Source organism: Nipponia nippon, unplaced genomic scaffold, assembly GCF_047370975.1.
Source record: "Nipponia nippon isolate SJK-2023a ecotype South Korea unplaced genomic scaffold, ASM4737097v1 scaffold_2, whole genome shotgun sequence".
NCBI classification, from domain to species: Eukaryota; Metazoa; Chordata; class Aves; order Pelecaniformes; family Threskiornithidae; genus Nipponia; species Nipponia nippon.
Genome location: NW_028262336.1, coordinates 61,886,100 through 61,903,825, shown reverse-complemented (window position 1 = coordinate 61,903,825; position 17,726 = coordinate 61,886,100). Strand labels below are relative to the sequence as shown.

The 17,726-nt window shown below is 40.3% G+C and overlaps 2 protein-coding genes across 3 annotated transcripts in view; one reads left to right on the top strand and one right to left on the bottom strand.

Moving 5' to 3' along the window:
- Window positions 1–11,738, bottom strand: part of TMEM182 (transmembrane protein 182) — a 38,894-nt gene extending 27,156 nt beyond the window's left edge. The window contains exons 1-2 of the mRNA XM_087759579.1: window positions 11,603–11,738; window positions 4,796–5,046 (exon numbers count right to left, since the gene is read on the bottom strand). Of these exons, the coding sequence (XP_087615705.1) occupies window positions 4,796–5,014 (219 nt within the window). The 5' untranslated portion in view covers window positions 5,015–5,046; window positions 11,603–11,738. The remainder of the gene's footprint in view (window positions 1–4,795; window positions 5,047–11,602) is intronic.
- SLC67A2 (solute carrier family 67 member 2) lies at window positions 3,778–12,809 on the top strand. 2 transcript variants are annotated; one of them, XM_087759577.1, is made up of 6 exons: window positions 3,778–3,935; window positions 6,260–6,347; window positions 7,662–7,705; window positions 9,011–9,140; window positions 10,401–10,610; window positions 11,155–12,809. In XM_087759577.1, exons 1-6 carry the CDS (start codon window positions 3,831–3,833, stop codon window positions 11,943–11,945), a joined length of 1,368 nt encoding a protein of 455 aa, XP_087615703.1. In that variant the 5' UTR covers window positions 3,778–3,830; the 3' UTR covers window positions 11,946–12,809. The 2 variants fall into 2 exon arrangements, with proteins under 2 accessions (XP_087615703.1, XP_087615704.1); XM_087759578.1 differs by lacking the exon at window positions 6,260–6,347 and having other exon boundaries at window positions 3,842–3,935.
- The last annotated feature ends 4,917 nt before the right edge of the window (window positions 12,810–17,726 follow it).

Sequence of the window (17,726 nt, the reverse complement as noted above, 5' to 3'; positions counted from 1 at the left end):
GTGTGTGAAATAAGGGTACTGTAGTATGAGAGGGAATGGACTGGAGTCAACAGGAGTCATCCAGGCCATCCTCTGCTCTAGAGCAGGATTAATAGTATCTAAACCATTCCTGGTATATTTATTTCATCTGTTAAACATTAATTGAAAGAAACATGGAAAGCTACACGGTCTTAGTTATGCTGCCACAGAAAACTCCAGAAGGAGAGAACTAGGCCCAATGCCTGAAATAATTCCTTTAACAAGATTTTTAGAAATGCTTTCTAAGTCACTCTGTCATGCCCACCGGCACTTACAGCTTTGAGGGTGGAGTCAGTTAAAAGGTTTCTTTCCACATTCCTTAAATCTGCAGATCTTTTTCAGAGAGATTACACTTTAAATGTCTTTAAGATTAACCGCAGTTTCCAAACTCAAGTTCATTTGCAGTACCTCTTAAAATGTTCTGGACCACTGGATTGTAACTTCTTCTACTGGGCTCAATTTGTATATGAAAAGTTGAAATGACTGTTGAATGTTACCCTAATGATCTGAAGTGGTAAACCAGAATGAAATAAGTCATTGTTAGATTCACTAAGTTTGATGACAAATTGTACATTTGGGGGTCCTGACCTTACCTATTTGTAACGCAGGAATCCAAGAATATGTTCCATTTAACTGCAATAAATTGCTGTAGTTGTCTTAGACCTGTCTTACAAAAGTATTTTACAAACTTTATTTAAGAATTTATAAGGTTTAAAATTTTCTCCCCTGTTGAAGGAATGAAAGGACCTTTTTTTCAAAACTTTGTTAGATTTCAGATGACTTCCATCAATGCTTTCACTTTTTCATGGCTTGGAGCACACACAGCCACGGAGCTGGCTGAGGAAGGGCAGCTGCAGACTGCCTCAACCCCTTGCTTGGCAGGGGACACCAAGCATTTGCCACAGTAGATGTTTTTAGTACAGGGTTGCAGATTCCTCAGCCCTTCTCCTCATTAGCAACCAACCTCAGACATTTTCCCCCAGATTACTTCTCCTCCCATTCGTAATTTGAGGCAAGAACAGCTCACTGGGGAAGGCTGAGGACAGTCCGGTCTCCGGCAGCCTGACACTGTAAGAAACGTTCTTTCTGCCATTAAATTCTCAGATTTTTTTTAACCCTCTCTATTTATTCAACATTGATCTGCAATCAGGACAGCAGAACTAGACACAATAAATAAAGTTTGTAAAATACTTTTGTAAGACAGGTCTAAGACAACTACAGCAATTCTGCATCCACATGCTGTTTGCCATTTCTGAGTACGTATTGCTCTGCTGTCTTTAAGAATCATCCAGTAACAAGTCAAACACCTTCCAGTAGCAACAAGTCAAATACCTTAAGTGTACTGTATCAATAGTATCATTTTAATCAACCAAGTATGTAATTCTGCCCCCAAAAATATTAGACTGGTTCTGCTTTCCTTAAGACTGTGATAAATGGTCTTCATTGTATTTCATTCCTTTAATTGTTAGTCAATTCCCTTATCAGTCATACCACCACTTTATTTGGGAACCTTTATCTTAAGATTTATTTGGGAGCCCTTATCTTAAATTTTGTAATTGCAATGACAGAACATGAGTGGGAACCTCCAAGGTAGCAGGAACCATCTGCCTTCAGTTCAAAGGCAACAGACATATTTGCCATGTTACTATATATTAATGCATTTTTCTTATATACTATGCAAAAGTAAACATGTAATATGCACAATTCTTTAATAATCTAATCAAGTTTGCCAGTACAAAAGCAGTAAGAGATGTGTTAAAGGAAGAGACACCTATATGTTTTCTAAATAATTTTTTTTTTCTCCGCAAACAGTTTGCACTGATGTTATTGGAGCATCAAAACGTTCAGTTATTCTCTGCCTTAAAAGCCATTCTGAATGGAGATAGCCTGAAATAACGGACAAAACTAAGAAAGAGTTTTCATTGTCAGGGAATTCAATATTCCTGCCTACAATATTTTGTCCCCATTATATTAGATCATTTTGATCTTCAGAATCTGAGAAGAATGCAGAATTACTAACTCTGGTTTCTGACACTTATAGCAGAGACTGACATTTACACAGAAGCTCAAAAATTTCACTTGGTCTCTGCGTTTGCACGAAAGTCAGTCTGCCTTATACCCCAGGAACAGTACCTACACCCTTGCAACATCTTTTCATCATCCACCTCTTTAACAGTTTCCTCTGATACATCTTCAGACCTTTTCCATTTCTTCTATCAGAGTTAAAATGACCACGGGTAAAATTAGTGCTGTATTGAGCAGACAATGTAGTGTCAATTCCCGTGATACTCTAATATTTCAGTATCTTGAACCATTTCAGAGGAATTGTATGCAACGATGATTTCCATTAACGTTACATCCAGAATTTTAAAAATCTCACTGAGAGGATTTGTTATTCAAAGTGGCCTCAGAGAGCTAAATTAATAGGATGTATTGGTTAAGCCAACTACAAAATATCACAGCCACTGGGATATTAAACAACTGAGTTATTCTGGAGACTGATAACATCTTTGTCCCTACGTATATGCTAGGCTAAGCTTTGCCTTGGTATCTTATAAATAAGCTGCGTATCTAGGAATATGTCTTGCTTTCCAGTTTTGGGCGGTGGGGTGGGGCTGAGCTTACTTCATAACCATAAGGAAAACCCCATTCCCTTCTTCCTTTTTGTGACCTAAATCTGTTGAAGACCCTCGATGCTGTGATATTTATTTCTTCTGAAAACACAAAGGTAGAACTGAAGTTATCCTATTGTCAGTTATTGATTGATCACTCTCAAAACTTTATCAACTACTTCTAACTTTTAAAATTTAAAAGTCATCATCAAGCTTCTTCTTACTGATAATAACAATTTGAAGCATTGCCTGTTCCCTTAGTCTTTTTTGTTTGTGGGTTTTTTGGGGTTTTTTTTAAGTATTTAAAACTGCAGCCCTTTCATTGATCCCTGGCCTAGCAGCTATATAAAAAAATCCCCTCTGCCTCTAACATACAGATATTTTACGTGTGACAGTCGCTTCCACCTGTGCATCTCAGAGAGTGAAGAATGACGATTTACTTCTTTGGATGCAAATACGTTATAACATAATAGCCGTCCACAATTCTGGTTATCCCCGACTTTAACATAAACACAGCACAGCAATGTAGGTGCTAAGCAGAAAGAGGGATGCCCTTCTTCCCTGGCTCAGTACCACAACCACCAGCCATGTAACTTCGCCATCAGAAATGCTTGATGAAGGCACCGGGCTGAGCCCTGTGCGAGGGCCAAGCAACAGCAGCAGTGGTGGGACACAGCCATTTTTCCCTTTGAAGGAGGCAGGCTCGGAGGGGCACAGCTTCAAAAGTCATCTTTCTACAGCAACGCAGAGAAGGGTGCAGGGGACCTGGTACCACGCTTCTGGGGAGTATTTCTGCCTCCAAAGCCCCTCCACCCGATCTAGCTCTTCCTGCTTTCCTTCGAGCCTCAGGCCCTGTGGTGACGGGTTGCAAAACTCTCCACTGAGCAAGAAGAGGCAGGAAGGGTAAAGTCCTACAGGTGGGCGTGGAGGGGAGGCAGGGATCCCGACGGCCTCCGAAACCTGCAGGGATCCTTTTATTCTTATTCCTCCTCCTCCTCCTCGCCTGAAAAAGAGGAAATGCTAAGAATACGCTTGTTAACGCAAACAAAACACCAGGATTTGCCCCGCTTCCTGCCCCGCCGCCGCCATGTTCCCGCCGCGCCGCCGGCAATGCGCATGCGCCTGCCCAGCGCCACCGCCACCGCCGCCGCCGCGCTGCCGGCCGCTACGTGGCGCAGGCCCGCGGCCGCCGCTGGCCGGATGGAGGAGGAGGAGGAGGAGGAGAATGAAGGCCGGGGAGCCGCGGAGAGCCCGACGGCGGCGTCCGGCCGCTTCGTGCGGTGCCTTTACGCCGTGGGCTTCCTGGTAAGCGGGGAGGCGGGGCGCGGCCTGGGACGGGCGGCCGCGCCTGCGAAGGGAAGTCCTCCCCTCGCCGCCCCACGGGACCCGCTGCCCGGCCCCGCGGCGGGCCGTGCTGCAGGCGGGGGAGGGGGGACGGCCCGCAGCCGGCTCCGGAGCCCTCAGGTTCCCTCAGGGTTGTCAGGAGATGCTGCGAAGCCGGGGGTCGGGCAGGCCCTCCCCCACACACCCCACGCTCCCCCGCCGTGTCCTTTGCCGCTGCCGGGCTGGATCCCGGGGGCGCCCGCCGGGCCCGGCTCGTAGCGGGCTGCCCCGTTGCACTCTAGATGAGGCCGCTGGGGTTGGAGGTACACGGCTTTAAATGCCTCCTTGGGGTGCGAAGGTTTTGTAGCGGCTGTATTGTTTTATCCGTGCAAACAGTCGTGCAGTCTGATAAAAAGGTATGGTTTTTGTCCTGTGAATGCAATGGGGTAGCCCAGCGCCCTTAAAGCTAAGTGTTGCCTTATGCTTGTCAGAGAGCTGTTCCTTGTTTCCTTGAAATACCAGTGGGTGGCGTAAACTAAAAAAACAAACAAAAAAACCCACACACATACAAAAAACCTGTGCTTTTTCTAAAAAAAAACAAAAAACAAAAAACAAAAAACAAACAAAACCACCAACAACAAAAAAACCCGCAACAAAACAAACTCCTTGCTGAAAGAACATAGTGCATAGACTTCAAAGAAGTTTTGTATTCTGTAGTGACTCTGATGAGCCTTGGGGAAATGCAATTTAATTAATTTAAAGTTAAAAGGGATAACTTGGAAAATGGACACAAAATGAGTACAAATTTGCACTGTGAAATGTAGATATATTCTCTTACCTACCTTTAGGTTGGGCAGTAGAAACAATCTAGTTGGTTTGGGTCCTGGAGCAAATATTCCAGGAAAAGGTGTGTTAGGACAAGCTTTGCTTCTTAGCTCTCTTTTAAAACACTGTGCTTCTCCAACCCTGTAATACCTTGCTGCCACAGAGCTGGAGTACACACGGAAATCAACCAAGAAGTGGTGTCCTTTTAGAGGGTGCAGAGTGTGGTGACATATCATCGTAAAGAGCTGTTGCCTGTGATGCAAGCTTCCTGTAACCAAGCAAATACAGCGTAGTTATCATTTGACATAAGAAATTATAGGTGCAATGAGAAATAACTACCCATCGGAAGACAGTGGTTGATGGGTCTTGATCTGCCTGCATGCCTGTGACAAGTCCAGTACTGCCAGGGTATATTCTGAGGCTTGTTCTTTTTAATGTCTCTATCAGTGACCTGGATGAGGTCATTGAACCTCTCTTCAGGTTTGCAGATGACATCTAAGACTGTGTTATTGAAGAGCTTCGTAAGTCTTGTGCTCTCTTTGCTCATGCTAACGTATTTAATAATGACTCTAACCTTCTAAGTCTCAATTTCAACCATCAAAAGATAATTAATGACAGATTGTGAGAATTTACTTAGTGATACACATTGTTACAGTTATTCAGGCTTTGGGCATACTGTGAAGGGCTAGTCTAGTTCAGCTCAAGCAGTCACTGATAAAAGGTGATCTTGCTCCAACAGAGCTTCTGTAAGGTTCTGCTCTGATATAGGACGTTGTATGCTGTGCCAGGTAGTAGTAGTGAAAGAACTACTGGGTCAATGTGGTTAGCTTAACAAAAGATAAAAAATCAAAAGGAATGAGTCGGAGATCCTTGTACTGTTCAGAATGGGCAGTGTCCTTTGCCCTCCTCTTACAAAATGTTTTTCACTTATGCTTTGCTTTTTTTCTTTTTTTTTTTAATGTTTCTGTCTTTTCACTACATTTCTTAAATTATACACAAAGGCAGTCTGTATGTAGGTTTAGATCTACCATAGCTTCTTCCCCATTGTGGCTGAGAGTTAAAATACTGTAGATTTTCCAAATATACTGTCTTTGCACAAGTAAAAAGTATTTTTAGGTGATTGAAGTTACAGACCACTTTGATTTTAAATATTGGCACCAAGTACTTTTCTTGTTAAACAGATAAAGTTTAATATATATTAAAGAAATATTTAATGTTTAAATATACATCTTCAGAATGATTGTATCTGGAGGGGGAAAGCAGATTGTTTATCAGTTTATGTGTTTTTGTAATTTTGTACATACTGGATGCATTGTAGAGGTTACAACATACCACGCTGGCCATGAAAAATTTTCTTTTAATCTTGTATTGATATGGAAATATATATATATTTTTTTAAAATATTGACTGTTATTAAGCCAAGTTGCCATCATCTTTGTAAAAGTGATCAGTTATTAAAACTTTTCCTGCCCCCTTTTCAGGATTTATTTGGTGTGAGCATGGTTGTTCCTTTAATGAACCTTCATATCAAATCTCTAGGAGCAAGTCATACATTTGCTGGAATAATAGGTGAGTTGCACTGCTTGACTGATTTACCAAAGAATAAGATAATGTGAACTGGATTATGCCTTACTGCAAATTGGACATTGTAAAATAATTCTTCCTTGCTAGTAGCATAACAAAAAGTAAGGCCAATTTCCAAGTAAAACTGTAAGGGCAGCCATACTGTGTTAGACCCTAAGACCTGTCCAAACTTGCATACTGGCAGTAGCCAAAAGCAGGTGCTTGGGAAAGAGCATTCCTGGAAAGAACAAAGAAATCTTGCATTAATACTCATACAGATGCTTTTCCAGCATCCAAGAATTCGCAGCTCAGCAGCTTTGGGAGCCAGAGGTGTTGCTTTTAGTTTTATTGTTATTTACAGGCTTTGCAAACAGTACTTCTGCAGCTGGTTCTCCTGAGCTTTCCAAAGCCCGTGATTGCACACAGTTTGATTAAATTCCTTGCAGCTGTCTTTTGGCAAAATATTTACCATCTTTAAGGAGTGTTTACAAGTAAATTCTGAAGGTTTAGAATTTTATGTTAAAAATGAAGTGGTAAGATGAAGTTCCGTGATTCTGAAGTTCTAATTTATATCTTATGGTACTGTTTATGGTTTGTAATGATACAAGTATGATATTCTTTATAGCTACGTGTGGTTGACATGGGCTCTGTTATTCAGTTTTTTATTACCTTGCTTTTTTATTTTGGATGAAATTAAGCACTTTTCATGAAATAATTCTGGTTCTGCTCTGAGTTGTCAGAGTATTATTTTAAGCAGCAATTCATCAAAAATATGTTTTCCTTTCAACAGTCTGATTTTTAACTTTAAAAGAAACTGCATTTTGAGGTGTATTCTTATAAATGAAAGAGGCTGGCAGATGTTTCTCTCTGCCTCTCTTTGCTTCTGCTCTTCTGTTACTAACTGCTGCTGATCTCAGCCTCCAAAATGAGAGAGTAGTGTCTGTGGTTTCTTCAGGGCTTCTGTGGTGCCTTGTAACACGTTGAAGTGCCAAGTGGAAAGTAATGGTGCCCCCCAGTAATGAAATTCTCTCCTGATTCTGAGAAAGCAGTTATAAATGCCAAGATCTGTTTCATTTAATACACCATACAAAGCAATATCCTTCTTCATCGCACAGTTGTAGAAGTTTTCAGCAGAAAATATTTCCTTGGTTGTGTGCTAAACTTCACTCATGGTTTGTCCTGCTCCCTCTTCCTATTCTTCTAGTAAATTATTCCCAGCGTTTCTCTCATGTTTCCTCACTGAAACATATTTTGCAGTTCTCATTTTTTTAAAAAATTCAGTTTAATATTTAACATTGGTCTTTTACTTGTTTGTTTCAGGATCTCTCTATGGTATAATGCAACTGTTTTCCAGTACATTTGTGGTGAGTTTTAACAGTGCATTCCTAAGTACATTGGTATTTCTATGGATTTTAGGGGAAAAATGGATGAGGATAATAATAGTGTTTCTTGAAATTTTTAAAATGTTTATAGTGATCATATAAGTGTTTTTGGTTGGGGGTTCCAGTTTTTAGTTTGTGTGGAAAATGTTTGTTTCATTTATAGGGAATTATCAAATTTTTCGGAACTAAACAGAATATAGTCTTTAGACAAAAACTAGAATCCAGATTTGGGCTCAGTCATACGTTACTGAGCACATCTCAGTCACACTGGGTTCTCTTCAGCGTTAGTGCTAGTAAAGCAGTTTTCTTCAATGCAGTAGCCTATCCAAAAAGCAGTCTAACAAGTTAGCTCTTCCTAAGCCTGTTATCTAGAGCTTGCTTTTCCTGCTTAATGAGTAATGCCCTGTAATTTGCCATATGGCCTAAATTCATGCATTATGCCTTTGAGCTTTGCTTGGTTTTGTTTTCTGTTAGCTTTTGATTTTTTTACAACCTAATGTAAGCAAGAGTGCAAAGACTAAACATCAAGGCTGAACCTCTTGAATGTATGCTTTACCTGTCAATACCTTAGATCCCTGTATTTAGCCAGGAGCACCTTTAGTGTTTCCCTGGTACCTCCTAGCTTTCAAGAGAGCAGATTTTGAGCATCTCATGAAAAAAACTGTTTCAGCATTTGCTATGCAGGCCACCTGGGATTATGTGCTTCTATAATCTTGTGGCATTTTCTTTGAACTGCAAGACTGTTGCCTACTTTCTTAAAAAACTTCCTGTTTGGAATCAAGCTGATTTATGAGCATGCTACATGCAAATTTACTGTTTGCCCTTCTCATAAATACTTCCTACTTGTCTGCACTCAGATGACAAACTCCTCGTAGCTAAGATCATTCCTTTTAGGATGCTCAACAAGTGTCTAGTATATAGTGACAATTGTTGCAAAGAAATATTTGTGGTCGGTTGTGATAATGTTTTCAGAGGGCCCCTACTAATAATATTTCATGGTGTTTATTGCAGGATTATATTTTTCAAAGAGAGAAATTATTTTTAAAAAAGCTGTATGCATAACATTAAATAGAATGATAGTTTCAGCAGGTGCACTGCCGGCAGGGCAGAACTCTGCTCGTCGCTTCCAGATTTTGAGCACATCGGAATGTTGTGTAATAAGCTTAATAAGCTTTCATTGACAGTCCTTTGATCTCCTTTTCTCAATTCAATTTAGAAGTACTGATTGTTTACTGTACATAGTTCAATGTTATAAAAAGCTAATCTTAATTTTGTGCTCCATGAAAGGGCTGCTGGAGTGATATAGTAGGAAGACGGTATTCCCTGCTCGCTTGTATTCTTCTCAGTGCACTGGGCTACTTCCTTCTTGGAACATCCACCACTGTGTTCCTGTTTGCCATTTCTAGACTCCCTGTAGGTGAGTAAATGCTTGGCATTTTGCAGTTCAAATTCCCTGTAGCCTCAGCTTGAGAATTACTGCTAGAGAAATTGTGGTATGTGGATGCCTCGTAGCATCATCATCCAACAGCACCAACTGAACCCTAGTAATGGAAAAATCTCTACAGATCAAACACTCTTGTGACATTTTTCCGAAAATAATTTGAAATGAAGCTTCAAAAACTGTCACAACACCTTGAGTGGCTGAATTTTATGAAAACAAGAGTGCAACAGTTCCTTGAAAGAGGCTGTTGTAAGGTTAGTCATAACAGGTACACAATACACCAGATGAACACCAGCTGGAAATCTTGGCCTGCACTTGCAATGTAGAATGTGCATTATTGTTTTTTCTTATGCTGAAAATACACCTCAAAGTGATACTACAAAATTTGGCTGAAATTTTAGGTCACTGCTTCAACAGAATATTTATGTTGTGCAAAAGCATGTACGTTTGCAGCACTGAAGCTGAGTTTGCACCGGGGTTCATATCAGAGTTCTTATAATAGCTGAACAGCTTTTACATATATTCTGATACAATAAGCATTGCTATTACTGTGAACACATCTACTAATGGGCATTTTTATGGCCCATAGTCTTGATTTAGGAACTGTTCATATTGTTTCTTAATTTAAAGACAATTACTTGATTGATATTTGATTAATTAGTAGAGGTAATACTTTTTAATGCTGTGACTGTGACAGCATTGCCCTGGTCAGAGGGAAGGAGCATAAAAGATTGCATTATTAGTATTCCTGCAGTATGCTTACTCTTCTGTGCTCTTCTTTTGCCAACCACCAGTCTCCCATATGAATTTGGTATGTTGCAATCCTGGAAATCCCCATACTCAGCAAAGTTGGTGCAGAGCTATGTTCATCAACAGACAAAGCCATTCCCACTCCACCATTACCCACCCACAATTTCCTATTTTAGTGGCTATTTTATTCCTAGTGTGCTCCAGCACTCAGCTAAGTTACTACTTCTTTCAGCAGGGCTGCAGGAGCACTCCTTCAACACAGATGCGTGAATAATTTTGATTCCTAAGTCCAAATCCTTGAACAGCCAGGATGATGGTCATGGTCTGACATGCCGCATGACTCCAGCATTGAAGACTTTGTGGGTTATGGAATCTTAAAGATAGATTTTGAACATTGATATTTCAGATCGCTTCTGTCATCTTAAATCTTTTGGACTGATCGATACATGTTTATTTTGTTTATACATGTTATGTATTTTGTTGCAGGTATTTTCAAACACACGCTCTCCATCTCTAAAGCCCTGCTTTCTGACTTGGTTTCTGAGAGAGACCGCCCTTTAGTAATGGGACGCTTCAATGCAGCCTCTAGTGTGGGCTTCATCCTGGGGCCTGTCGTTGGTGGCTACCTTACAGAGTTGGAAGATGGCTTTTATCAAACGTCTTTCATCTGTGCCTCTATCTTCCTTCTGAATGCTGGTAAGTTGTATGTCATATTTTGCATCTCGTGTTCCTTCATTCCTCACTCTTGTGTTTTCATGCCATTTGTAACACCTTGAATTCATGGTGTGTTTATCATCTGTGGCATACATGTTCTGTATACGGATACTACCCGTTAAATTTGAACCTGTGTGGAAGGGCAAGAATTTTGAAGCAGTTAACCTCCAGATGCTTCTCCTTTGTATTGTATATATGACTTTTACATTCAGACACAGGAATGGGAATTTTTCATGTGCCCAAAGATGAAGACTAGAAATGAGAATTTTGGCTTTAGCCTTTAGAGTTGTTTATATGTTGCTAATGTGTCACCTCAGTGTTTTCCTTCCTTGCTTTCCCCCCATTTAAAATTGAGCTGATACTGTGAATAACACTAGACTTAATCTTTGTCATTTTTTAAAGTGAAATGATTGCTAAAGTCCTTTTTTGAATTTTTACACCAAGTAAACTGTTACAATCAGACTAATGTCTTCCACCTAAAGTTAATGCAATTGAATGAAATAAACTAATTTCTTGATCTGTATAGGTCTTGTCTGGATGTTACCCTGGAGTGAAGAAAGCACTGGCAATAGAGAACATCAACAAAGAAACAAAGGAAGAGACAGTTTCTCAGCAAAAGCAGATCGTGACCTGCACTTGAAATCAGCAACTAATGGAGCTATGGCAAGCAATAGTCTTTTCCGGTCTCCGTGGATCCAAGTTGCAACAGTGCTGAAGAGGATTAAAGGAATTGCGTGCTCTGATCTGTGGGATATATTTTTAGTGCGGTTGCTGATGTCTGTTGCTATACTGCTGTACTATAGTAATTTTAGTCTGGCCTTGGAGGAGAGATTTGGGGTGAAACCCTTGTTTGCTGGATACCTAATGAGCTATAGCAGTGCGCTTGGAGTCCTGGCTGGTTGTCTGCTTGGACCAATAACAAGACTCTATCAGCACAACACTTACAGACTTTTGTTGCACTCCAGCACTCTTACCTGCACGTTGATTCTCCTGTACGCATCAGCGCTGAGCATATGGATGGTCATTTTGTCTTCCACATTCTTAGCCTTTTCAACTACTATAGGTCGTACTTGTATCATTGATCTTGAATTGACCATTGGTGGGAATGAGGCCAGCGGGACCCTCCTGGGTGTTGGACAGTCTGTGACATCAGTGGGACGTATAGTTGCTCCGCTCCTTTCTGGAATTGCTCAGGAGTTCAGTCCTTGTGGCCCTCCAAGTCTAGGGGTTGGACTAGCTTTAGTAGCTATTCTGATAATGAACGCAAACAAACAAAAATACTGTAGCCATGGAAATGTTAAGTTAAAAAATCAATAGCTGTAAATTTGGATTGCGTAGAGCTGTCTTACAGGAGAGGCAAAGTGAATCAACCGAGGGTGATGCTTACACCTGCCAGGCTTGTACAATAGTGACAGGATCTTTTAAGAGGGCACATTATGTTCATGTGGAGGCAAGTACATATAAATATTTCTGCTGCGGGGATGTTCACTCTAGACAGACGTTATTCTAACTGGTACCACTAGAACGCTTGTGAGAGGGACAGGTGTTGCTGTATTGTACTGGCAGGGATTTTTTATGGATTTTTGACCTTTTGGGAGGGAAAAAAAGAAGGACATGAAATACACAAATCCTGCTTGTAGCTCACGTTTGAAATGGTGTTTAGATTGATAGATTGTTAAAAGACAGACATTTATTCTTATTATTTAATCAGAGGTGAATTTTTATTATTTAATCAGAAGGAGAATTTGCAATATAGCTCGTTAGCCTTCATTTCTTATGCTGTGGTCTGCTGCCATTTGTCTGCTGTGACACAGCTTAATTAGCAGAGTGTTTGCTTATGTGATTTTGTTAAGCATACTTTGTCTACAAAACTTGCTGCACAGCATGATTAGGCACCTCGGGGTAGCCATCTGACCCCTGCTGATTCCTGGTCTTTCCCAGGTAACAAAATTGGGTGTATGCTAGCTTCATGTATTAGAAGGCCTAAAATGGACAATTTTAGAATAATACAGGGTCATTCAGACTGAGACTGAATGTAAGCTTTATTGAAACTCGACCTGGTGGTTTCTGTTTAGTGGTAACTTCTACTGAGCAACTTCGTCATAAATTACTTGTTAATATTTATTGTGCAGTTTTTCTACCTTCATTTTAAGAATAAATTTGTGTCTTAATTCTTTTCAATGACTGTAAAGTTATTCTGGAGCAACTAGCAGTAGTTCATGGATCTAGATTAATGCATTCTCTCCCATCTCTGGAGACATAAGTGACATTTCAGTGACAAGAGAAAAACTGTTTATTTGTTGTTATTTTAGTCTTCATTTGTCTGGACTGCTTAACTAATGTGAGGTTACTCTCAGAGCTATACTGAGAGTTGTAGCACTCTCCTGTGCTATTTACTGTTCAAGCTCATATTACTTGCCAGTCACCACTGTTTGCATTTCATATGAAACAGACGAAAAATGTATTTTGCACTGATAACATGCCATATGCTTTTCCTAGTATTACTTGATGAAAGTACAAAGTCATCTATGTATAATTGTTGGTGTGTTTTTTTTTTTTATTAAGAACAATTTAGTTATCTCCTTGAACACATCCATGCAAATAGTGTTGCTGCTTCAGGAGCATCATAGATGGTGTTTTGCATTTTTTTTTCCTTCTTTGCCTTTTCTAGTGCCTGCTATCATTTAAATCCTTGTTGAAACCTCAGTGATTCCAGTGGCAGCACCATAGGAATATGTATAGAACTCCTGAATTGTTTTATATATTGACATCATGAGTGCGTGTCTTATTACTGCTGTGATTCCAGTACATATCCTCAGAGTTCCTTATTGTAATAATCTTATTTTCATTTCTCACTAAGAACTTGAGGCATTTTCAAATGTCTTATCTCCTCTTGTCTTGCTTGGTAGATGCCCCAAAACATTCTCATCCTAAATTTCCTATTTTCTTTCTTTCCATCTTTTAAGAATTATTTTCATTTTTTTTTTTACCTAAACCTAAAAGTCAGGGACTTCTGTTTTACAACTATAGCAAGGGGTGAAGGAAAAGGCTAGGAAAAAACCCTCAAAAATTAATATATTTGAAAATGTAGTAGTTTCTACTATACGTGTTGGGTTATGAGGTAACAGGTAACATTTACCCTTCTAAGTTGCTGCACTGATTAAAGCTGAATTCTGTAAACACCATAAAATTCAGTTTATGCTAACACGCACAGCTGCCTGAATATTGCTTTTCTGCTTATAAAACGTCAAAACTTCACTGTTTTTGTTGATACATAAGTGAAAATGTGCTTTCCACAATCAGCAAATATTTTTTATTTTGAAAAATAGTTCTCTGTATATGATAAATAGAAATGAAATTAAGTAATGGAATTGAGAAATCTGTGGAAGGCTGCAGTCTCAGGGACATGCTACAACTGAAGTTACAGAAGAGAAGTTCATTACTTGTAGGCCAAAATGATTTCTGAAGCGCTGCAGAAGCATTTATTCTTTGTAAAGACTCAGTTACAGAAGAGTTGCCCTAATTTTTTTTTTTTTTTTTTTAAGGAATAGAAATAAATTGAAGAGACATTCCATATCTATCATTTTGTTGCTGTGTTTTTTCCCCCTCTTCCTCTGCTGAAACCATAGCACGAAATAGAGGGTTCAAGTCAATATGAAGTGCAGACGTTTTGGTTTTTTTCTTCAAGCTGTTCCTTAGAATGATCATTTGAATCTGCCTGCTTTTCACATAAAAGGCACAGGAGCCAAGGGTTCAACGAAGTGGCTTGACAGTGAATGGAAAAGAAGAAATAAAAGAAAATACAGAACTTACCAGTTTTGAGATGGAGAGCCTAAAGCTACTGTTCCTAGTGCCTGGAGGCCAGGTTTGGATCCCCTGCGTTGTCTCTTAGTTGCCATAACCACGTTAAGTTCAGAGAGTGATGAGTAAATGACATCCCTGGAGATGAGGAGATGTGACTCCCCCTTTTAAGCTGAGGGAGGAGCAGTTGCAGCTATTTTTGGCTTCACTCTAGTGGGCTTTGCTGAACTACTCAGCAGTTTCTTTAATCCAATTGTGGTATTTGAAGACTGTAACAAAACAGAGATCTGAACATGGACTAAAGAAAAAAAAGTTTCTACCTGCAAATCACTGCAAATTAAGACTTTTCTCTTGCTTGTTGTTATTTTAGTTTTGGGTTGTTTTTCTCAGGCTTGTAGGCAGGGTTGGGTTTTGGGGTTGTTTTTTTTTTTTTGCTTTTTACCTTTTGAAATGTTCACTTTTTAAACAGTGACTACTTTTCTGACCTTTATGATCAGCTGACGTTGAAGAGGCTGTGTATAAACATAGTAATTTATTTCTGTAAAACAGGTGGTAGCATATGATAAGTTCTGATTTTGTTGCTTTTCAATGATGAAGCAAATGTAAGATTTATTCCATGTTGGTGTATGCTGCATACGTTTGAAGGGATCCTTTATAACCATACCAGTTCTGCAGGTTTCAGTTTCTTGTCCTGTTTTCTGTTCTGTGAAGTTACTCACCACAGCACCATCACAGAGGTCAGTACCGTTTTCTGAGAACAGGTTGATCGTTGAGCAGATAATGCAGCAACAGAACAGGACAAGCATTGCTTACTAACTGGCTCGCTCGTTACTTCAAGCGCTCTGTAATGCCATCGCATTCTAGCTGATGGGAACCTCTGCGGGTATGTTCAGGTGCTGCCAGCCCCCATTTGGTTATGGGTGCTGTGGAATACCCCTGGGTAAGCGATGTTTTATAGCCTGATACTTCGGGATTTGAAAACCCAAGATCTTATTGGGCTGTTATTGCTATAATTTTGAAGACTCCACAAAGAGCTGATCATGAATCTTGTAAGGGAGCGTATTGTAGCCTGAACTCTGAGAATCAAATGATCATGAGTGGAGCTCAGACTTCTTTCTCATAAAAATGAAAGTTCGTAGAGCTTTTTTTAAAGGGAAGTTTTGAAAAACTTCTGTGTTAACTTACAAGGAGAAATAACGCCAAATTTCTAGTTATTTTTAATCCTAAACTAGCATCAAAGGACTATTTTTGAAATGTGCTACGCAATAGGAACTGCTCTTCTGTCAAACTTGTAATAAATAGGAGGTCTTAGATGTGAAAAATAAATTAAGTAAACCGGGGTGTTTAAAATGCCTTTTCCTTTCTGTGGCAAAACCCCTACTTTTTGAAACAAAACCTGTGGCAATTAGGGTGCTGTTGTAACTCACAAATCGTAAATGTAAACCTGAGCACATTTCAGATCATGAAACAGTGAGACTCACCAGAGCAGCCAGTGTAACTATTGCTTTCCTTCCTGCAATCATAAGCCCTCATATTCTGTCAAATCTCACAGGATAAAAAGGCTTCCAAAGCACGTCAGGCTGGTCGGGAACCGCATCAGTGTTTGCCTACTTGGGAGAGGAATGATGCTAACCAAATCTCCCATCGTGTTGTCCTATTAGAAGATCTGTTTACCATCTGCAAGAACAATTCTGATGGAGAAGATTCTCCAGTGGCTCAGCACAATATCCAAGAGGAACAATTTTCAGCCCCAACTCTGAATAACTCCCAAATGCTCAGGTTCCTTCAAATGTTCAGAGAATTAAGCTGCCATGCATTTTCTTTTTTTCAAGTAGCTCCCCATTTAGCTCTAATAAATAGGCCAAGAGGGAGATAAAACGCTTTGACTTGGAAGTTGTAAGACAGCTCCCTCGTGGCCGTTCACACAACTGATGGTGTCAAGCGCAGCTTCAGGTTTATCTAGAAAGCACAAGTTACATCATGATCTGCTAAAATGAGAGAGAAAAAAAGGCTGTTAGTCCTCACATCTCTCCCAGATTTAAACATCACCTGAATCAGGTGAGTTAGGTAGCCCATGACTTCTCTCGCTACTGTGTCCTAAAGCAGTTCCTCTTTCTCCTGCTTGCATTTTGTTTCCTGGGCTGAGCCTCCAATCTATTGTTGGCCTGGCTGGGGCTGTGTGTTGCAGATGTCATGTTTTAAGCGTATTCGCAAGCATATTTTTATAGGATCAGAGCTCTTACAGTACAAAACCCATTCCTTCAGCCAATTTCAAAATCCTTCATCTTTTCTTCAGGAGGTGGGGCATGTTGGCAGAACTTAACTGGATGTCTATCTACTCTCAAGCCCTTGCTATACCTACTTTCTTATCCTATCTACTTTCAATTTATAGGCCTCTCAGCAGCTGAAGAGGGAAAGCAGTTCTCAGAAAACCCTAATTCAGAGTGTAACATACGTATTTTCCTGCTGTCCCTAAAACTGGACAACTGGGCATTGTGCTTCCTCACCAGGGCAGTAAAATATCAATACTACAGAGTGTACTGGGGAGTCCATCTGGAAACAAAAAAATCTGTAAGTGGATTTGGCAAGTTTCCCAGTCACTGCTGAAGATGTGGTTTCCTGAAAAAGTGAAAAACATGTCCCCAGTCAATACATGACTTTCCCCATCAGATGGTGCTCGAGGACAGATTTATTGGGCATTTCATTCTCCAGCAGACAAACTCTCTTTGATAAAACATGAAGTCTCCTCTACAAGCTGAAGTTAGATGGGCCTTTTAGAAAGATCAAAAAGCGCTATTGAACTCGTTTTCCCTTTGCAGGAAAAGAAAAAAAAAGATGGGAAAAGGCAAAGCTCTGACCCAAACCAGAGCAGGAGTTGAATGAGAAGGGCTACCTGGGACACAGCCTGTGTCACCTGCTGCTGCTGCCATTGCTACTGAAAGGGAGACCAACCGGGATAGTTCCCAGAGGTGACAAGGATCTGACCCAGCAGCAGTGGGAAAGAGCCTGAAAAGGGTGGGAGGAGCAGGGGTGGGGAAGGGAGAGGGCACTTGCAAGGAGAGAGAGTCCCAGGAGATACGTGATTCTGCTTCACAGTGTAACTCTGCTGGAGATCTGCCTTCATGCCTGTCTGCTGTGGATCTCAAAGTGCTTTGGAAAGGTAACAACGTGCTAGCATGTTTTGAAGCACCAAGAGCTTAAGACCATATTTCATAAAAAGGACCTCCAATTTGATGTGCTTGTACTACGGGGCACCCAGCTTAAGTACCAATGATCTAAGCATGCACTGTACAAATG

Excerpts from the sequence above, each read along its gene's own strand:
- SLC67A2 (XM_087759577.1), top strand. The coding sequence starts at position 3,831 with ATGGAGGAGGAGGAGGAGGAGGAGAATGAAGGCCGGGGAGCCGCGGAG. Across the intron at positions 7,706-9,010 it reads TGTTTTCCAGTACATTTGTG|GGCTGCTGGAGTGATATAGT; the intron begins GTGAGTTTTAAC and ends GCTCCATGAAAG. Across the intron at positions 10,611-11,154 it reads TATCTTCCTTCTGAATGCTG|GTCTTGTCTGGATGTTACCC; the intron begins GTAAGTTGTATG and ends TGATCTGTATAG.